Source organism: Chiloscyllium punctatum, chromosome 17, assembly GCF_047496795.1.
Source record: "Chiloscyllium punctatum isolate Juve2018m chromosome 17, sChiPun1.3, whole genome shotgun sequence".
Lineage (NCBI taxonomy): Eukaryota > Metazoa > Chordata > Chondrichthyes > Orectolobiformes > Hemiscylliidae > Chiloscyllium > Chiloscyllium punctatum.
In genome coordinates, this window is record NC_092755.1 from 74,921,246 (window position 1) to 74,944,252 (window position 23,007).

Genomic DNA, 23,007 nt, shown 5'->3' on the forward strand with positions numbered 1-23,007 from the left:
TGCTCCAACCCAAGGCCAGAACAAAAAAAGATCCTTAGCCAATTCCTGAGAGGCTGTCAGGTCCGGGTGCGTGTGTGTGTCCAAGAGAGGCTGCTGTCTCTGGTATGCCTGCTGCTGCGGAGGAGGGGGGGGGGGGGAAGGGGGTGTGTGGGGGTGGTGTCCTCCCTACTGCTGATGGCTCACTCCTTTTCCCTTTGGCATCTTTCCCACTTCCAAATATTAACAATTGTGTGTTCTGTAAGGTTTTAAACTCATAATTCTACCACTAGGGATGGCAAAAAAACACCAGTATGCCTTGGCTGTTAGGCAGAGCTGTCCATAGTTCTACAGAATCACCACCATCTTGCTGAGTCCATTGTTAACTGTTTAATGTATTTCATAATCTACTAGTTTGGATGATGACAATGAAAATTATCCAAGAGAAAAATCCTGAGTTTGTCATTTCAGGCACATAATATATTGTGCTAGTTTCTTCACTTCCAAGTTAGCTAAATAACACAGATGCACAAGAGTCCAGATTTATAAAAAGGCTTTATTTTAGTTCGCATTTTTGATCATGAAATTAGTTAATTCCTTGGCTGAGAGCACAGCATGCAAACATGCCCAGAAATCTGCCATTTTAAAATTTGCCCTCAAAAACCAGTCAGGAGTCTCATATGGACGTGCCCAATTTTGATCTTCCCCAGCACAGTGGCAGGGGTGAGGAAATAAAGCTGCACCTCCATGACCATTAGCAGGGACACCGGAGAAGAGTGATACAGTAGCATTTTTACCTTACAAATATTAATAATTTCAAAAGTGAAGCATCTACAAGTTACAGTGTAGTATAAAAGGGGAGAGAATTGGTGCAACAGCCTTTCGTGGGGATCTTGGACAAACCAATATGGCAAAAAAAAAGTCTATTTGCACAGAACCAGAAAAATTTAGAATTCTAACTACAAGCTCTTAACCTTAATCATGGAGAGGTAACAGAGGAAGTTCATATTGAACACTCCAAAAACAAACTGTCATTTGGCCAAGTGGCCAACTACATAATGACAGAATCCCAGGAACAGGTTGCTTGCTTGTCCTCAAGACCAGGCTCAATAGATGGAAAGAGAGGAAAAAACCTCCCAATCCCAAAAGAACAAAGAATGGCTGAATGACAAACACACTTTAAAGTTCAAAGTTCAATAACCTATGCTAGCTGTTTCTCAATCTGTTCTCCTCCATCTTTGCCAGGTGTTCACTAACCCATTTGTTTGGCATTATACAAAGAACCTAATATTGACAACTTTAAAACAAATAAAGATGCCAAATGTAAAATAATGGCTTTATTTCATCATTTAAAATATACAGTACAGGAAGTGTGCTTAATCAAATTTACGTCATTCTCTGTGATGCTGGCAGAGTGGAGGGGCAGATCCTTCTTCTAAAATCATGACATCTATACAACAGTTGCTTACACGACAGACATGTAGACTTGAAAAAAGCAGATGCATTCCTCTAAATAAAAACATTTTTATGAGAAAGTACAAAATTGTTTTGAAGTTTTATAAACAGTATATATCACTTCCTACAAGTCAATGAGACTCTTTCTTCCCCCCCCCCCCCCCCCAACCAAAAGTTCAATTACCAGCTCACAAGCATCACCACTTTAGGTCTTAAAAAAATAAAAAAAAAGGAAAACAAATCACAAGGTATTTTATCACTTTGTGAACTGTACCAAAATGTCAAAATTCTGTCAACTACAAGTCGTTTCTACTTCCCACCAACCCCCTCCCCTGACCTACATTGAAACCTGCTGAGGAGCAGCAGTCAAGCACATTATTGTTAGCAGCTGGTGCTAACAATCAGGAGCCCTGATGCAAATTAAACAGCTACAGTACTATTTTATATTCTTCCATCTTGAGGGGTGGGGGAGAAGGCATGTTTGCTGTTCAGAAACAGCAACCATGTTTCTGTATATCACAGCAGATAAACCACAAGTCAACAAATAGTAATCTAATTCAAGCAAGCTGACAGATACACTTTACATAAAAGAGAAAAAAAAAGTTAAAAATGGAGACAAACTGGTATAATACAAGTCCAAAACAGGCAATGCCAGAGTTCCTGGTTTTATTTCTTGGCCTGTTTCGTGATCATGCTCCTTGGTGGTGTTACAGGTCGGCTTGCATTAGGTTTCTTTTTCTCTGCTGGTTTCAAAATCTATACAAAGAAAGTGAACATTTCAATTTTTTTCAGAGCCCTTTTTAAAAGCATTATATCCCCGATCAATTACAATTGTACCAAATGGCCACTTTTTAATGACAATACAGCGTAAAATTTTTAGATCTTTCAGAAATATAATCATTAGGATTAAACATGGAAAAACTAGTTCACGAAATGAACATGGAACCTCCAGGTGCCCAGTTGTGAAGTTAATTTTCAAACCATCAGCCATTTTTATTGGACTGTGACTATCAAACAAAGTAGTAAAATCTGATTGTTGCACATATTAAACTTGCAAACATCAGCTGAACAGTAAATACATTCCATTTATTGAAGCATTCAAAGCTTTGGAGATTCACGATCATCTCAACTGCAGCTTCCACTAGATTGAGCTTTTGGATTTTTGCACTATGTTATCAAATTACAAGAAAGTTGTGCGCATTAAATCTGAACTCTTCATAGTGTTCCTGGAGGTGTGAAGACCATTAGCAGGCTGCTTACCTCTTTGGCTTCACCAATCAAGAGGCCTGATGTATGGCAAAAACTTCCAAATATGTAGTTAGAAAAATGAAACAAACCATTACATCCACTCAGCATTGAGTGTGCTGCACAAAACAAAATCTACTTTGTAACAAACCCAAAAGGGTCCAGCTTACCTGAAAAGAGCACATCAAGGTTTCATCTACACTCATCATAGCACCTGCATTATCAAACTCCCCACAATAATTGGGTGCAGAGAACAAAGTCACCAACTGTCTTTTGGCAAAGAATTCATATCCATCTTCTACAACCTGTTTCAGAAATGGAAACAAAGTGAATAGGAATTAATACAGATCACAACTGTACACATTATTCACAGGACAGATGATATTAATGGTTACTGTTAAGTCAAATAACTGGGATTTAAATGGCACTATGCCATTTTAATACAACTGGTCAAATGAAACAGAAGTGTCCACACTAGTATTTAATAATTAAAATTAGTTGTTCCAACTAATTCAAAATCACCATCCAAATCAATGCTAAGAAAAAAAGTAGACAGAAGCCTGGGAGTTTCAGTAAGGTTTAGACCAAGCATGAATGACAATTTTGATTTCGTGTATTCCTGGCCTCGTATGTTTTCACTCCAATATTGAACACATCAAAGATGTCGCAGAGCAGCTACAGGACATTCTGGAGTATGGTAGTGAACAGCATGTAGTCGTACACATTGACACCAACATAGGTTAAAAAAAGTGTGATGAGGTCGTCAAAAGGAGAATAACAAGTTAGGAAGCAAGTTAAAAAGTAGGACTTCAAGAGGTAATGATCTCAGCTTTGTACCCAATTCCAAATGCTAGTCAGTGTGAAAATTGCAGGATATATCAGATGAATGTGGATGGAAAGATGTTACATGAGACTGGTTTAAGATTCCTGAGACATTGAACCAGTTCTGGGGCAGGTGGGAGCAGTAAAGGCTGGATGGGTTGCACCTGGGTAGGAATACAATGGACATCCTAGAGGGTTATTTGCAAAAGCATTTGGGGAGGATTTAAACTAAAATTAGAGGGGCTGGGAAACTATGCATAGAGACAGAAGGGATGAAAAGTAGGGCAAATAAAAAAAAAAGTAGTATGGTAATTAAGTGATACGCAGAGAATTCAAGAGCAAAAATCAAACAGGGCCACACAGTGCAAAATAATGCATGTTAAAATTGACAAATTTTAATGCAGGGAGCATTTGCAACAAAGAGGATAAATTATTGACATAAAAAGATCTAAACTTGTCTAGTATAGTTGGGATTTTGGAGGCATGTCAGAAGGCGATTAGGAATGGGAACTGAACTTGGAAAGGTATTCAATTTTTATGAAGCACAAACAAAGACTAAAAAGGTGGTGGAGTAGCACTGATGATTAGAGACTACATTAACAATATTATCTCTGGTGAAGTGGAAGCAGTGCAGGTACGGCTTAGAAACACTAAACAGGCAGAGAATGATAGTGGCAGTTGTATACATACACCCTGAATTGTAGTGTTAACGTTGGGGAAGGCATTAAGGAACATAGAACACAGAACGTAGAACATTACAGCGCAGTACATGCCCTTTGGCCCTCAATGTTGTGTCGCCCTGTCATATTAATCTGAAGCCCATCCCACGTACACTATTCCATGTATGTCCATTTGACTGTCCAATGACGACTTAAATGCACTTAAACTTGGCAAATCTACTCAGAGTAACAAGGGTATGGAATGCTTTCCCTGCATCGGTAGTAAAGAAACTACCTCTGACCTCTGTCTTATACCTATCTCTTTAAAAAGTTGTGTCCCCTCGTGTTTGCGGTCCCCACACTTGGAAAAAGGCTCTCCCTGTCCACCCTATCTAACCCTCTGATTATCTTGTATGTCTCTATTAAGTCACCTCTCAACCTTCTTCTAACGAGAACAGCCTCAAGGCCCTCAGCCTTTCCTCGTAAGACATTCCTTCCGTACCAGACAACATCTTAGTAAATCTCCTCTGCACCCTTTCCAAAGCTTCCACATCCTTCTTATAATGCGGTGACCAGAACTCTACACAATACTCCAAGTGTGGCCGTACCAGAGCTTTGTACAGCTGCAGCATAACCTCCTGGTTCCGGAACTCAATCCCTCTATTAATAAAGGCCAAAACACTGTATGCCTTCTTAACAATCCTGTCAATCTGGGTGTAAATTAGAGATGCAATCATAAGTATAGCTGTTAATTATGGGCAGCTTTAATGTGCACTTAGATTGGGCAAGTCAAATCAGAAACAATGCAGGAGGTGAAATTCCTGAACCATTTACAAGATGGTTTTCTGGCTCAATACGATGAGGAACCAATTACAGAACAGGCCATTCCAATAGACTGGGTATTGCAGGGTTACAGTCATACAGCATGGAAGCAAACCCTTTGGTTCAACTAGTCCACTTATGTAATGCGAAAGGAATAAAATCGACAATATAGCAATGAGGGGACTTTAGGGAAGGATGACCATAATATATTAAAGATTTCATTATTAAGACAGAGGAGTGAAGTAATTGATTCTGAGATTTTGTATCCTGATTTAAAGTTATGATGGTATGATGCGTGGACTGGCTATGATAAATTGGGAAATGTTACATTAAAGAGGTGGTGGTGGATAGGCAATGACAAACATTTAAAGAGTGCATGGAGGAACTACAATTATTCATTCCTGTCCGGCTCAAAAATAAAACAGGAAAGATGGCCTGACCATGACTAACTAGGGAAATTAGGGATAGTATTAGATACAAGGAAGAGGAATACAAATTGGCAAAAAAGGGAGGTTTGGGAGTAGTTTAGATTTCACAAGGAGGACAAAAGGAATTAAGAGGGGAGAGAAAGCGCATGAGTGTAAGCTTGCAGGTAATGCACATATCGAAACTTTTGTAAAAAGTCAGTTCATATGCAAAGAGAAAAGCATTAGTGAATACAAATGTAGATCCCTTACAAACAAAAGTTAGTTAAGGGTAACAAAAATGACAAAACCACTAAATACATATTTTTGTTCTATGTTGACAAAAAGGAGGATACAAATAATGTCCCAAAAATGTTGGGACACAGTCTAATGAGAGAGAGAAACTGAAGAAAGTCAGTATTAGTGGGGAAATTGATCAGATTAAAAAGAACAATAAATCCCCGAAGCCTGACAATCTACATCCCAGTGTACTTAAGGAAGTAGCCTTAAAAATACTGGTTGCATTTGGTGGTCATCTTTCAAGATTCTATGGACTCTGGGAAAGTTTCTGCAGAAGGTGACTAATGTAACTCTACTATTTTAAAAAAAAACTATTGTTGTTTAGCCACCTGACATCAGCAGTGGAGAAAATGCTTGTCTATTGTAAAAGATTTAGTAAGGGTCCTGGAAAACAGTGACAGAATTGGACAGTCAAAGATTTACGGAAGAGAAATTACGTTTGAAAAGCCTACTAGAATTTTGAGGCTGTATCTAGTAGAGTTGATATGGGGAAGCCAGTAGATGTGGCTTACTCAGACTTTCAGAAGCTTTGAGAAGATCCCACATAAGAGATCCATATGCAAAATTAAAGTACAAATGATTGGGTTAGTATGTGACATTGATTGGGAATTGGTTGGTAGACAGGAAACAGTAGGAATAAGAGAACATTTTCCCCAGCAGCTGATAGTAACTAGTAAAGTCTCACAGGGATCAGTGCATGACCCCAACTATTCATAATATATGTTGATGATTTAGGTGAGGGAAATAAACATAATATCTTCGACAACACACGGCTGAGTGGGTGCTTGAACTGTGATGTGGATGCAAAGATACTTCAATGCAAATTGGACAAGTTGAGCAAGTACAAATGCTGATAAATGTTGCTATCCACTGACAGCAAAAACAATTATCTGACTGGTGTCAGAATGGGAAAGAGGGAGGTGCAACAAGAACTGAATGTCCTTGGACACAATGATGTGGAAGTGCTGTTGTTGGACTAGGATGGACAAAGTTAAAAGTCACAACACCAGGTTATAGTCCAACAGGTTTATTTGTGAGTACTAGCTTTCAGATCGCTGCTTCTTGGCCAGGTAACTAGTGGAGCAGGATCATAAGACATAGAATTTATAGCAGAAAATCACAGTGTCATGCAATTAAAACTATATATTGAACAAGCCTGGATTACTGTTAAGTCTTTCATCTTTTAGAATGGGTTGCAATTTTCGGTTCATTAATATGTAAATCCCAGAACTTCTTTCCAGTCTTATTAGAGATAACTTAAGTTTCATTAAAAAAAAGGTGACATCTTAGCTCAGACAATGTACTAAAAGATGTGAAGTTAGAGTCTGGCTGTATCCCAATCTTAAGTCAGACTGATTCTATTTCCAAAGTAGGAATTTATAAGATATTACATGGATTGACTGCTTGCAGGTTGTGCGCTTTGAACAAAAATTAGAATATTCCTACAAATACAATTCTGTAAGTGGAAATTCATCCCATAGACTTGTGTGCACGCACATGATTGGGAGGGGATGGGCGGAGTATAAACCAGTGAGAGGGAGGGAGGGAGGGAAAGAGTGCGTGCTTGGGTTCATGTCACACTACAGATGACCCCACGACACTATGCCATCATTCACACAAATCTGTGGGGTGCATTTGCATTTGCAGACACATTCTATTTTTGCTCAAAAAGCACATACCCTGCAGACCGTCAATCCATGTAATATTTTATAAATCCTTACTTTGGGATACAGACAGACTCTAACCTCACACCTTTAATACATCGCCTGAACTGAGATGTCACTTTCTAAAATAAAACCTTAAGTTATCAAGAATGTGATTTAAAATAGTTCTGGGATTTTTATATTAAAATGAACCAAAACGTGCAACACATCCTAAAAGATGCAAGACTTAACAGCAATCTAGGTTTCTTCAATATATTGTTTTAAATGCACAAACACAGTAATCTTTTGCTTTCAATTCTGTGTCTTATGATCCTCCCCCACTAGTTACCTGATGAAGGAGCAATGCTCTGAAAGCTAGGTACTTCCAAATTAATCTATTGGATTATAACCTGGTGTTGTGATTTTTAACCTTGTACATTAGTCATTGAAAGTAAACACACAGGTGAAGGTAGCAAATGATAGGTTGGCCTACATAGCTAGGGGATTTGACAAGAGCAGGGATGTGATTGCAACTGTACAAAGCCATGGCGAGACCAATAACCTGGAGTATTATGTGCAGTTTTGGTCTCCTTGTTCAAGGATGGATGTTCTGGCTATGGAGGGAGCACAGAAAAAGTTAACAGACTGATTCCAGAGATGGCAGGACTGACTTATGAGGGACTCAGTTAGGACTATATTTACTGGAGCTCAGAAGAACGTAAGTGGATCTCCCAGAAGCATAAAATTCTAAAACTAAAACAGGGTAAATGCAGGGAGGATGTTCCCAATGACTGGAGAGTCACAGTCTAAAGATACGGAGTAGGTCATTTAGGACAGAGGAGGAAAAACGTCTTCACCCTAAAAGTGGCAAGTCTGTGAAATTCTCTACCACAAAAAAAGTGGTTGAGACCAACGCATTGAATGTTTGAGGAGGAGTTAAGATTTTGTTCGTAGGGCTAAAGGGATCAAAGTGCATGGGGAGAGCGCGAAAACAGGAGTACAGAATTGGATGATCAGTCACGATCATATTGAATGACGAGTACACATGAACAAATTGCCTACTCCTGCTCCTGTTTTCAATGTCTCCAATTTATTTTTAAATTGCTTCAAACTTTTCTTTAATGAATCTACTGTATTCAGTTTCACAATGCACAACACTAATCATAACCACTTGTCTTGATTATGTATAGAAAGATTATATTCTGCATGTTGAAAAAGAACCATGCACCAGTTTGTCGGATACTGTACCAATCTGAACTCTTCAGGGGCACACAACTCAAAACTATATAAATGGAACAAATCAAAAGATCATTCTTTTATCAAATTACAATTTTTAAGGAAGAATAACCCACTTGATTCCATGCCATATTAAACAATAAATTATAATCAATTTTCCCAATCACACATCCACCCAGCAATTTGAAGGTTTATATGTAAGCAATAGATAAAGTTTTAAAAAGTGTAACAGTTTTCACACCATATTGTAGATGACTGTAGCACACTAAATGACAATGGTTGAGGGAGCATTACAAACAGGTTTGGCAAGCTAGGGAAAATGTAGGTATCAATTACTGTTGAGTTGTATTTTGAACAAGTTGGTAAATAAATAGCAAAGCTGTATTAAATCAGAATGAGTAATATTTTAATAGGTAAACAACTGGATTTTAAGATGAGTTAACTGAAATTCAGTAGTTTCTCTTTTTTTTAAAAAAGCAATAAATAAATCTGCTACACTATACCTGGTGGGCTCTACATATCAGATCCAGGTCATGTTTATGAAGGAATTTTGCAACTACTTCTGCTCCAAATGTGAATGAGACACCTCGATCATTCTCACCCCATCCCAATACATCTTTGTCTGGGTCAGACCACAAGAGATCACAGAGAAGTCCTTGATCAGGCACATCAGTGGGTCGCATGATCCGTCTGATTTGTTCCATGGACTGAAGGTCAGGTGACAAACCTGATTTAAGAAAATAAAATTAAGTTATTGAATACTCATTATCCTCTGCTCCATACTCTAAATACTGTAACTGTACTGTTACAATGAGAAATTTAAAAAAAAGTTAAAACTTTGGCATTCAGCAAACCAAGAAGAAGCCCAAGGACTAACCAAAAAAGAAATTCACAATTATTCAAATACACATTAAGAAAATTACTTTTTAAAAAAAACATAGGCAACATCCTGTACTCAAATTAAATTATACACACCTCCATGACAGCAAAATATCTTTTCATCCACAATGGCAGCAATAGGCAAGCAGTTGAAACAGTCTGTAAAAGTCTTCCACAATTTAATATTGTACCTCCTTTTACCTAGAAGACAGACATGGAGAAAGGTAGGTACCTAATGAACAGGAATACTAAATTTAAAATCTGGGACATAGACTTGTGTAACTTTTTCTTTGGAAGCTACGCTTAGATATTTAATGGCTTCTTTTATTTGCACTATTAGTATCTTTAACGCTTGGGCACCTATCTTCCTTTGGTGAATCAGTCAAAGAATGATAATGCAAACAAAATCAATTTTAAAGAATGGAACAGGAAAAGGAATTTGTGTTTTACTACTGTTAGCATTCATTTGAAACCAAAAGTGCAAAAAAAGTACAATTGATTAAGTTTAGGCAAATAACTCCTTACTACACAAATTGTAAAACACTGAATCAATTCCTTGCCTGTTTGGAGTTGAAAAACTAAATATTTAAAGATTTCTTTTCATCTCATTGTTCATTTACATAGAGCTTTAATATTAAAATTGAATAATAAACAATAAGCAATGAAAATATTATAGAATATAGTTTTAAGTTTGCACATTTCAAATACTAAATGAGAACAAAGCTACAAAATGCCATAATAAGCTTTTAAAAAGTGCATAAACTAAAGGTGACTAAATCAATGACCCTCGAAATTAGAGGCATTATCAAAGAAGTAACAAGAGTTGTCTTTTTTACTTCCCACTGGAGTATATAGTTCCACTCTAAGCAATGCTGAGGCAAGTCGCAGCTGAACTAGAAATAGTAGCTTTAATCGCGCACACAATTGCCTGACTTCAGCAAACTTGTCAAAAGTCAGTAGATTAGAATCGTAAAAAAAACCTACCATGCAGAATTGACTATGATTATGCAATAGTAAACTAGGCAATGTTTCCTTACATTCATCATAGAATCCATATATTCTGTTTATACTGGCACATTCATGGTTTCCACGCAGAAGGAAAAAATTCTCCGGATACTTAATTTTGTATGCCAACAACAGACAGATAGTTTCCAGAGACTGTTTTCCCCTGTCCACATAATCTCCCAGAAAGAGATAGTTGCTTTCTGGTGGGAATCCTCCATATTCAAACAACCGAAGTAAATCGTAATACTGGCCATGAATATCACCTGGGTAGGGAGAAGGAGAGAAAAAAAAAGGAAAGATTTATTCAGAATAAAATTTACTAAAAGTACATCAAGCAGTAGTAGAGTAAAAAAACTTGGGACAGACAGTTAGCAGCAGCTGGATAAAATTTAGAACACTCAGTAAACAGACAGACAGGGGCAGTGGCTGCATGGGATGTGCACATGTACTGGTGAGTGTTCATATGGGGCAGGGGGGTGGAGAAGCAGCGCAACTGATGTGTATGACTTCCGGATCAAGTGCTCAAACATTATGCACTAGGTCTAGATTAAAAGCACATAATTCTGTACAACAGTAGCAGAAGCAAAACCCACAATTTCCTGTGTGCACTATGGGGTAAAGCTATTAAAATTTCTAACTAAGTCATTGTATTTTGTGCCAAGCCTTACTGTAACACTAAGCACATACATACTGGAATCTGCATTTCATCTCATCTGAGAAGACTAATACAGTGGTCATTTTTATCAGCAATTATTAAAACAAAATGGATGACAATCCTATACCATTCATGACAAAGCTATGCGCAAATTTCTAGAATAAAGGGTCTTCCCAAAGACACTTGCTTGATGTTATGTAGAAACAGGGCAAACAATTTCCACCCTATTTTGTACAGCAACCCATCTGCTGGAACACTCTAGATGAAATTGCTATCTAAAATAATACTACAAAAGATATGAATAAACTTCTCATTTGTTTAAAAAGGTTTAGAGTAGTACTTAAGAAATTATCTACACAAATAGTTCATTCTCGCACCCTACATTAGAAAGTCAAAAGTCAATACCCTCATTTAAACTAAAACTTAAAAAGGTGGCTTTTGTAAAAAAAATTGAGAAGTCAGATTTCATTCCATAAGTCACTTTGCTTTTAAATGGATGGTAGGCACAATGGATAAAATCACATTTTACAGACAGCAAAATGAAAATAACTTGACTATAAAGATTAATACCTTGCTTCAAAATAGAGTGTTTAAATATTTTGGATTGGAGTTTTCTTCCTCAAAAATCAGAGGTACATCTTTTTGATAAGCAAGGGGCAAAAGGTTATTAGGGATAGGATAGGTGGAAACATGGAATAATCAGACCAGCCATAATCTTACTGGATAATAGGCCATCTTTAGTGAGACATGTTGCCAACTACTGCTCTTAAATTGTGTTTGTAAAAACTAAAATCCAAATATTCAGCCCAAGAAAAACAAACTTTCATTTTGAGATTCAAACATTTCAAGTGAGCATACAACAAGACAATAACTGACTATAAAAAGCTACTCACCACATATTTTTAATGGAGCTTCAAGTTCCAGAAGAATAGGTTGACTAAGGAAGATTTCACGAGACTTGAGGCACAGGCCTCTGATTTCATTCTCTTGGAGCTGTACATTTTTTCCTGGTTTAGAACCTCGTACTGATAAAGAAAAAGCAGCAATTGACTGTTATGTTAATTTGGAAACTTGTACTGTATGATTTAAATACAGTATTGCCTTTTGCAGTTTGAGAAGTTTACTAGGTTGCTAAACCTACAAGGGTAGGGTGATTGCAGCTCCCATATTAAAATGTCAATTAAAACACTGCAACACTGAAATCAATAATACACCTTTCCTGGTTAAAATCTAGACTACTGTATTTGAATTTCTAGACAGTTGATAAGGTGCCATTTGCAAGATTAATAGAAAAAGTAAAAACCTCATGATGTAGGGAGCAATAAATTGGCAAGGAGAGAAGACTGGCTAGCAAGCACTAGGCATAATTGGATTTTGAAGTTGTATTGAAGAAGTTGTGATAAGAATAATACTAGACTCAAAATATTAACTTTTTCTCTCTCCACAAGTGCTGCCAGACCTCCTGATTTCTCCAGCTTTCTCTATTTGTTTCAGACTTCCAGCATTAACAGTATTTTGTACTTATATAATTGTAATTTTTGGTTGGCACATCTTGCCATAGGAATCAGAAAAGGGACCTCAACATTTTACAACTTACATTAAAATGTCTTGGATGACAGGATAAAGAGTAAATTTGTAGTTTAGCGTTAGTTGCAAAGTAAGTTGTGAAGACAAAATAAGGGACAATTCCTAATAACCTTTTGCCCCTTGCTTTACCAATTATCTGGTAAGTGGAATACAAGATGGGAAAATGTAAATTGTCCATTTGGCTGCAACAATAAAGCAGCACATTATCTAAGAGCATGAGATATTAAAAGATCACTGATCTGTAGAGATCTGAGGGCCTTCGTGTGAATTGCATAAAAAAGGTGTAGTTAAACAAATAATTAGTGAATAAATTCCATTAGATTATAATTTATTGTAGGCAGAATTAATTACAAAACTAAAAATTATACTCCAGTTATGAAGCATTTAGATAATGGTGTACTGGATAGTCTCCTTATTTCAGATATAAATGCATTAGAAGTAGTTTAGAGGTTTACTAGACCAACTCCTGGACAGGCTGGGTTGTCTTACGTAGAAAAGACAATAGGCTGGGCTTTACTAGAGCTGGGAAGAGTAATATGGCTCAACTGAAGCATACGAAATCTGAGGAGTCTTGACAGGATGCACATGCAAAGGACTTTTCCTTTTGTGGGAGAATCTAGAACTGTGTTTTAAAAAATATGGGGTTGCCAGCTTAATGACAGATTAAATGAAATTTGTTCGAGGATTGAATGTTTTTGAAATGCTTGCCCGCAAAAAACAAATGGAGGAAGCAGAGTCTTTGAATTTTTTTTTAAGATAGCTTCTTGATAAGCAAGAGTGTGAAAGGTTATTGTGGGTGGGCAGGCCGGTGAAGTAATCAGCCATCTTTTTGAATGATAGAACAGGCTCAAGCTGTGAGTGGCCTACTCTTGCTTCTAGTTTGTTCGTTCAAATGGTCTTGAACCACAGACAAAATCCTGAAAATCAAATTAATTGTCTCAGAACTTCAGCTGCACAACACCGTAAATTCACTAGCCCGCATCCATTAGCTAGACAGAAGGAAAATGGTATTCAATGATCTTTGAAGTGAACATATTGAATAGTCATAATCACTTTCATTGCCCACACAAATTAAAACTTGAAGCCAGCTTTAAAAGAAAGTTTTGTAAACATAACCAAAACTTCCACAAAGACTTCACTATGCTCTGAGAAAGAACACATTTTTCAATAAAAAAGTTTGAGGATGAAAGTTTATACTTAAAAACCTAAAAGTCAAATTTGCAAAATAATCAAACATGTTATAAAGATTTAGATAGGAGCAACCCTGCACAGATTATCCAAGTCACAAGACATAATTTAGTAAGATCAAACAATAACTAATGATGAGGGTGTTATTGTGAAAGTAGTTAACTACTTGAAATCACAAAAATGCAAGCCATGAAGTCTACAGCTAGAAGATTTCATGCAATCCCCAGTGTTATTCATATTCTAAAACAGATCAGTTAGATTTTTGCAATGTCCTCATTCCTTCAAAATACAAACAACTGTTATGGAGTATTTACTGTACATTCATGGAACAAGAAAAGGTCAAGAGATGCAAAAATCAGCTTAAAACTTGATTTTGTTTGAAAGCACCAACTAAGACAAATGCACAACCTTTAAAAGGCCATTTATTTTCTATGCTTAGCTTTCGGATTTCCACTAAGCAGCAATTACAATTAAACCCCAAGTCTTGCACTTTCCTATTTCATGTGGGTACTAAAAAGGTGGCTGAGATTCACATCTTCGTACTGTTATTGAATAAACTGTATTGCATATTAAGGCTCAAAGGAATAAGAGGCAGTTTAAATTACACAATAGATATTCAGCCTGTTGCCTTTTCCTGAAATCTAAACTGCTGTCAAACCTGCTGCTGTTTTAGCATTTGTATGCCCCTTCCTTGGATCTAAATCATCCCTAATTGACCTCATTAGCCATGGTCGAGCCATTTTTCCCCATTTTGTGTTTGCACCAAACAAATGAACAGTTGTTGCAGTTCTGCCTTGCATTCTTTAAATGTTTGTCTTTGCCAATCTACATGATTGAGGAGATAGCCTGGCTTTGCTTATGAAGTATCAATAGAAGGTTGCCGCCAAGAAATCAAATAGGGAGTCCAAAAGGGACTATTTATCCAAAGAATGGCAAGACATTGGGACTTGTAACAAACAAACAAGATGTCTTTAAGGAGAGTTAGGTAAGCATGCAAAAGGTGAAGGGGATAGACAGGTATACTGATTGATGAGGAAAGATGGGAGGTCAGTGGCAGAATATAAAAGGTTTAGGTTGAATAGCTGTTTCTGTATTGTGTAAAAGAATTTATTTGGAACAAAGCTAAAAATGGAGTTGGATGTAATAATCAGCCAAGATCTGAACTAAATTGTGAATTAAAATCACAAAATGACTTTGGTGTAACAATAATGCTTGTTCCTGGGAAGAAATGCTTAAAAAGGATTCTAATCTTTAAAAAAAATCCACTAAGCCTCTAATGCTCAAAAAAAAAACAAACAAAGCTAGATATTAAACTTCTTTTTATACAGCATGTGACTTTGTGGAAGCAGTAAAAAGAGAGACAAGCAGACTTAGTCAAACCAGGAAAATAAAAAAGGGCAAACCTCTCTCATAGGCCAATGCAGAAAGAGTGATGGTAGCCTGGACCATGATTAACATGCACAGAAATCACTGGTTTGGATCAGGAATGGGAATATCCTTATTTTAAAAAAAAAAGGAAGTCTGAATATATAGATCCAAAAAAAAAACTATCCCAGCAGTGCTATTGTCAACGTCAGCTAATAAAGACTTGCAGGTGATTAACGTATACATGTTTTTTCATATGTATTTTCAAGGTTCTTGTTGTACCTCTGAGCCAGGAAATCAAGGTTAAGGGTCCACGTGCTCCAGAGGGGTGCGAGATAATATTTTTAATTTTAACTTGCTCGGATATCCATGTAGAAGTATTTACAAATGGCTGCCTGATGCGTTCTTTACTAATGAGACATGTTTGTCTACGAGTCCCAAATAGAACTACTGCTCTGGATCTCAGTCCCATCAATTATTGTCCTGCCCAAGATGATATTGTTTGTAAATGACATTAAATTCCCAAAGTAAAAGGACAAGATAGATGCCAAAAACAAAATTACACTTAAGGTGCGGGATGCCAATGGTGGGGACAAAATACCCTTCTGTCAGCTCAAGGATACAAAGTATGCACCTGTGATATTAAACTTGAAAAATGCAGATCACAAATCATTCACCATTGAACTTCACATATGTCTGGTACCAGACAACGTTGTACTCATGACTAAGGAAGACTTGTCAGATCACCATTTTATTAACCATGGTTAGAAGATTTGATTGACTATCTGGAATCCAGAAAACCAGCCCTGAAGATGGGCTGGGGTGGTTTGCACTCCTCAATCCAACAAGTTGGACATGCATACCTTCTCCTATCCAGATTATCTTGCAAGTCAAGTGTGACAGCAGACTTTCTGTAGTTTAACAGCAGGATGCAACAGCACCTCTGGCAAGGGCTATTTTATCCAGATGGGTATGAAATATATTTGCAATATAGTTTACAAATGAATAAGATGATTGTTCATTTTGGTGATTTTTATACATTTGACATTTGTAAAAGGAAAGTTGACAGTAGACAAACTTTACAGTTCCTTTCAGGTCATTTATTCTTCACAGGGACTTTGGATATCTCTGAAGCAAACCATAATCATTTTCATAAAAATCAACCCCTTCTCACTCCAACTATTTACCAGGGACATTTAACATATAATAAAGTGAAGGGATACAGGCTTCATTATGCGCACGAGGGACCAAAGATAGTTTGATTAACCCCAAATCAAATTACAATAAGTTAGAGTTGCTTTTTTTCCCCCCACTAACTACACTCATTAAAAATACGTTCCCACACTACAGCTCAAGTGGTTGGATCTTCACATCTTCAGGATTCATACCTCCTAACCTGGTCTGCTATGTAACTATTATTTCACATTCCACCTGCCCCTTGATCATCCCATAAATTTTGTTGATTGTCCCACATCCCATGTTACTTCCTCCCAAATACTGGAAATTCAGGCTTTTGTACCGTATTTCAAAGCAAATTGGTAAATGCTAAATTCCTGGAGTGGTGTCTCTTCTTGCTCCCAAAATACATTATTTGCTTAGCTGCACTGTGTACTCACCAGCCGCAAAACAGCACAGAGCAGCCAAATTTCCAAGATTGCATTGCACATTCAAAAATCTAAATTAACTTCAGCTTTTCAAATCTGTGGATTCTTGCACTTGGGTATCTTAACTTTCCCTTATGATAAAGTACCAGTTATTTTCAACGACACTTCACTGTCAACCAGTAGAGTGGACCCCTGAATCCAGGCTAGTTGTTTAAGCCAACTACAAATAAAGATTCACAAAAGCAGTCTCCAAACTTGCATTTGGTTTCCCTTTTGGCAGGTTTCTATTTTATAATGTCTAAAATCAGCAATTCAATCGCTGGAAGATTGTGCATGCAACCTTAAATTTGCTGCATAATACTTTGCCAGTGCATTCTTGCATTGTTACACAAATTACTGAAAATTCTATAGCAGCCAGTTAAATTATAGTTAATTTATTTTTTGATCTAAACTCTCACCAATCGAATGGTAAGGAATTGAGTAGCTGAGCAACAGAGCAAGATGTTATCAGATTGAACAGTCTGCTGCAAATTGACAGATTTCATCTGGAAAAGCAGAACTATAAATAACTTCACATCCATTGGTCAGGAAGCCATCATATTACAGACATCAATACTGTGGATGGAGACATTTTCAATTGCGAACATCCTCATTTTTGGCTTCCAGATAGAATTTCCTGCTGGGAAGCACATGTGTGGGGACATCAGGCAAGGATAGCAGCACTAGGGGGAGAACTTCCTGCACACACACAATGGTAGTATCAGTTCACTATATGCATAATAATAAATTAGCTTGATACAGACTGAAGTTCAGTTTCGCATTTTTAGGTCAATGGCAGTCTTTCACGAGTTCTTGTATTTAGTTCATTTTTTAGCAACTGCTTTCTGCAAAACATGTTTCTGATGATTCAGTAAAAGATATTAAAATTAGGAAGTTTCAAAAATATTCTCAAATTTCAACAAAATTAATCACAATACTAATGTAATGTAGTGATAAGTTGCAGCCAAAATCAATAATAGTAATATTTTACCAATTGATAAATGTGGTTTGTGTAGAAACACCTTGCACAAAGCCTTAACACTAGACCTAGCATTATGGCGGCAGTATTCAAAATCTTGACAAATCTGGAGATAGACAGTAACTGATAGGATAAAGCTTTTGACAGATCCTGCTGCCAATGAAAAAGGCATGAGCATTTGGGAATATAATGGTAACTGCAAAGTGGGCTGACTAAACATGTGCAACTACTTCTGATGCTTTTCACTATAAACCATCTCACTAACTGACCCAGCAAGTGAAGTAACATACAGAACTTAAGTATTAGATAGTTATCAATGTAGACCAATAAATTCTATCACAATCCAAGTGCTATAAAGTGATCAACAGCACAAATTGGCCTGATTACTGCTGTCAATTTGGTACAGAATCATAAAATGGTTACAAGCAGAAGAATATGCAGCCTATCATTCGAGCCAGTTCTGACAGAAAAATTCTGACAATCCCAAGGGCCCAACCTTTGCCTCAGCCCTCAAAAATGTTTTCTACTTCAGGTGTTTATTCAATTTCATTTGAAAGTTATAACCGAAACTTATTTTGTTTTAAACTGTGGACCCTTGTGTCTTTCATCCCTTCCAAACGTCCCCCCACCATCCACCATGCCCTGCCCCACCCAAGTCAAATTCTCTCTAAGAATTAACCATTCTAATTGAATGTTGAGATAAAAGAGAGATCATCTGGTGTAGAAATGAAGAATGAAACATGAGACCCGAAGAGTATTTCTAGAGTGGGGAGAGATACAAACATAGCTTCTTTTAAGGAATACGATGAAAAGGATGCACATTTTTAAAAATAGATACTGGATTAAGCACTACTCTGTCAAGCTACAGAAACAGCAAAGCAATATTACTCAATCACAATAAATACAAGTAGACAGATTTTGTAATATGATTTAACATTGTTGTAAAGAGTATGCAAGGCCATTTTAATCTGCAATATGGTGTAATGTATACACTGTTGGATAGATCTGTATTTCAATAATCAGGACATGCATAAGTAGTAGTAGTTTGCTCAATTAACAATCAAAATTGAATTTAGTCCTTGCTGTGAATAATTTATCTTTGGAACCAGAACTCATGTTGACAGCTGTTTTACAAACTATTTGAGTAAATTACAGGATTAAGAGTGCAGAAGGCATAACCATACTTTAGGGATATTTTAATACATGGAAAAGATCGATCCCCCAAATTAAAAAAGAAACCATCAAGTTGAGGGGATTACATTATTGGCAACAGAATATGGTTTATTTTCAATTAACACAATTCATGAAGCTGCAACTAGATTCTCAATGATACTGCAGAACTGGCCAGTTTTGAAAAGTTGTAACTTTTGAGGTACAAGATCGACCAGAATGTTGTGCCGGGATAAAAAAAAATTCACACCTGGACTGAAAAGATAATCTTCTAATCCAAAATTGGATCACTATTCTGCTAAAGTCAGACCTGGTGTTGCAAACAATCAGCATTCTCTGATCTGAAGGATGCACATATATTTTAGGGGAAATGCTAATGCAATAAAAGTAGTGTAAAACTTTCTGTCTGACCAATCTCTATTCTGAACAGTGGTACAAATTAAAAACAAATAGAATGTCAGCACAGAGATGGTGGAGTTTCGTCAGCACTCCACAAAGTGTTCCAACAGTAAGATCAGAAGACATAGGAACAGAAATAAACCATTCAGCACAGTACTGTTAGGTTTAGGTAAATAAATAGAACCCTTATTGGTCTCTTTCAAGCACAAAGTATCAATATATACATGGATAAACTCACCAAAAACTGGATTGCAATAACATTCACTGAAGATGCTAGCAATACCAATGGGGCCTTTTTAAAAAATTAGGCTAGATGTATGAATATTTTCAACTGCGTACCTCTCTCAGATTTATAACTTGTAATGAAGAGTAAAGTGTTCAACTAACTGCAGGGCTGCAGTTAGTTGAACACTGCACTGCTCAAAGTGATTTTATAAAAAGGAGAAACATTCCAAGTACAGTCCATATAATAAACCATGTTGTCAAAAAACCATCACCTACCCTATATGTTTGTATGAACAGCTGTCACGTACCTTGGAGTAAGTGTGGATTACAAATGCTTCATCTGAATGAAGCAGTCATCTCCATTTAAGCATCAAGAGAGGAAAAAAAAACAATTTTAACTTGTCTGGTCAAACTGAAGATCTTTGTAACAATTTTCTCAGGCCCGTGATAGAATTTTGACCAGCTGTATTATTTCTTCCATGATTTAAAGCATGTAACTAGATTTTCCTCAAAATATAGCAAAAAAAGTTAGGAAATTTAATAGCAACAGATAAATAATAAACAGCACAGTAGTTGCTGGTGTGCAAATTGAAGACAGATCTGTCAATCTTTCATTGAGGTGATATTTATTTTACCACAAAAACCTGGCCTATTTTGATGCAAACTCCCTTGTAAAAATGATGCATACTGTATCTTTAACTAGGTTTGAACTCTTTTTACTCCTGGTCACTTTTTCCCCCCCATCATTGAGTATTGTGCTATTTGTCATCTAGATCCTATCTGAGGATTCCCTCCCAGAGTTCACCCTATTCTAAAAAAGGTCAAGCATTGGTAATTCCTTTCACATCTCTCTCAGGGTCAGTATCTTCTTTTCAACACTTCTAAAATACCTCAAGATGGTTTCCATATGAGCGGCACCATTTAGATTTTACTGCTATGATTAATTTTTGTGTTCTCAAGATATCCAATCACTTTACAGTCCAAAAGTAATTCACTGGTTGCAGACAATTTTCACATGGCAAGGTAGGTAAAACATCACCGAGATAAGTAACCAGATGGTCTGGTTAGGTTAAGATAGTTCCATTAGACTTTAGGAAACCTCTATGCTGCTTCAAAGTGATCCACTATAAACCCGAGCTTGCAAAGGGCCTTATCTGAAGACAGATTAAGCAATATGGTACTCCTTCAGTACCACAGATTCAGTAAATTACTGCAGATGCTGGAATCTGAACTGAAGACAAAAAAAAACTGGAGATCAAATCGGGTCAGGCAGCATCCATGGAGACAAAGCAAGCTAACATTTTATGTTTCGAGGATTCATCAAAGTTCTCCTTCAGTATTTGCTGGACTACAACATAGATTACACAATGCAAATTTTCATCAGGTTTGAGTTCATCACTTGATTCAAGGAAAGTGTATTTGAACTGATATTTTAACTAGCAAATCCAGCAATATCCCACACAAAGCAGTAAAGCAACTTGGGAGAAGTGGGGTAGTAAGAGCACAACCAATTGAAAGAATGAATACCAGCCACACCACCAGAACTCCCTCATCCTTTCAATCAAAAGAGATTTGTATTTACAGAGCATCTTCCAATCACAAATATCCTAACTTATGAACAACCATATGCATTATTGTGCAGATTACTGCAGATGCTGGAATCTGTACTGAAAACAAAAAATGCTAGGATCACAGCAGATCAGGCAGCATCCATGGAAAGAGGGCAAGCTAACGTATTGAGTCAAGATGACTTCATCAGAGTCAAAACATTTCCATTGCAATGATTCCTGCACAGTTTGTAGCCATGTATATCTCAGCTGTAAAAAATGGCAAGATAATGCACTGGTTAAGGAATGAGTACTGTTCAGGAAACCTAGTGACTTTAATAGTGGTTCACATTGGTTTGGAAGGATGTACCAGGACAACGTCACTAATAGTCTTCCTCAAATACAAAGATTCAAGCAATTCTGTGCTCTTTAATCACAGGGAAAGATTAGTTGGTGAATACCTCCCTCCAAATATGGGCTCCTTAATTGGAGGGAGGGAGGGAGGGAGATCAGGGTTTGAGAGCGCTCGAGAAGCAGGGGCTTGGGGGGAGCTGGAAAAATAGGAGAGGTGCTGGGGAGGGAAAGGGGTTTCTCCGTTCCCCCCCACCCCCCACCAAAAAAAAGGAACCCTGTGGCTGCTCCCCTTGGGGAAGGGGAAGGGGGGGGGGGGTGAAGGCGACCCAGCATCGCCGCGGTTAACGACTCACGGGCCGCCCGGAGTGTAAAGCGGACGTCGGTGCTGAAGATCTGGGACGGGGGGATCCAGTCCGGGGGGGGGGGGGGGGGGGGGAAGAAAGAAGAGGGAGTTGGAGGCTGTAAGCGGCTCTGATTGGGGTGTGGGTGGGAAGGAGAGGTTTGTGTCAGTAACTCGGCATGGGGGGGGGGGGTAGGCGCCGGAGAAGAATGGGCCGAATACCGGTAATGGAGCAACGGACAGGAAACATGGTCTGATGGGGGGGGGGGGGTGAATGTTAAGACACAACCCTCCCTCACGTTCCACACACCCCCCCCAAACTAACGGCCACCCGCGGCACTCACCTTCCAACAACCTCTGAATAATACTATCTATATTCAGCTTGTCTATATCCGCCATGGTTCACGGTAGTGATTCCGGAGGGGAGGGGGGGGGGAGGGAGTAGGGGTGGGGGGATGATGAGTAGATTTACCGCCTCTATATCTCAGTCTCTGGCCGCTCGCTCTTCGCTTCCTTTCTCCTCCCGAGCTCTCTCTCTTTTTAAAAAAAATCCACACAAAAAAATGGCGTCACCGCCTGGCGGAGGGATACCCGCGCCGAGTCCCGTACTACTTATCCGGCTCCTGACACGTTACCCCCCCGTGCCCACTACCTCAAGTCCATGCGCGCCACACGTGCTCCCTCCAACCAAGTCCCGCTTTGTCTCAGCCGTCTCTTTGCATTGGCCGCCCCCTGCAGTTTAGCCGGCCTATGCTGCCGCTTAATACACATTTAATGCACCTTTATGCTTTTTTCCCTATATATTAATGGCATCAAGTTACTTTTCAGAGTTCTCTCAGCGAAGCAAAAGAACATTAAAAGGTCGGGTGTGGGATTCCGAGCTGTACGCCTCTTCCTGGAACTGACACATTACGATCAGCAATGTTCCCAAACAAACTCTCACCTGAGTATAAAGCGAAAAATCAGACTTCAGGGAACACAATAACACATTGTTGATGACATGGTGTGACATCCCTGTCCTTACAAGGCAGGGAACGTCATCAGGATTAAACGCCCCAGTAAACCCCCTTTTGCATTGCACAGGATCACACTGGGTCCGCTTTTAACGA

At 38.0% G+C, this 23,007-nt stretch overlaps 1 protein-coding gene across 1 annotated transcript; it reads right to left on the bottom strand.

The window, feature by feature from the left end:
- Positions 1–1,300: 1,300 nt before the first annotated feature.
- On the bottom strand, positions 1,301–22,460 carry ppp1cc (protein phosphatase 1, catalytic subunit, gamma isozyme). Its single transcript, XM_072587514.1, has 7 exons — positions 22,243–22,460; positions 11,995–12,126; positions 10,479–10,709; positions 9,538–9,642; positions 9,066–9,289; positions 2,847–2,981; positions 1,301–2,187 (listed from the first exon to the last, which is right to left on the bottom strand). Exons 1-7 carry the CDS (start codon positions 22,295–22,297, stop codon positions 2,098–2,100), a joined length of 972 nt encoding a protein of 323 aa, XP_072443615.1. The 5' UTR covers positions 22,298–22,460; the 3' UTR covers positions 1,301–2,097.
- Positions 22,461–23,007: the final 547 nt, after the last annotated feature.

Coding starts and splice junctions, on each gene's coding strand:
- ppp1cc (XM_072587514.1), bottom strand. CDS start 22,297: ATGGCGGATATAGACAAGCTGAATATAGATAGTATTATTCAGAGGTTG. Junction 10,710..11,994: donor AGCTCCATTAAAAATATGTG/GTGAGTAGCTTT, acceptor CTCCCTACCCAG/GTGATATTCATGGCCAGTAT. Junction 9,290..9,537: donor GATATTTTGCTGTCATGGAG/GTGTGTATAATT, acceptor TTCTTAAATCAG/GTTTGTCACCTGACCTTCAG.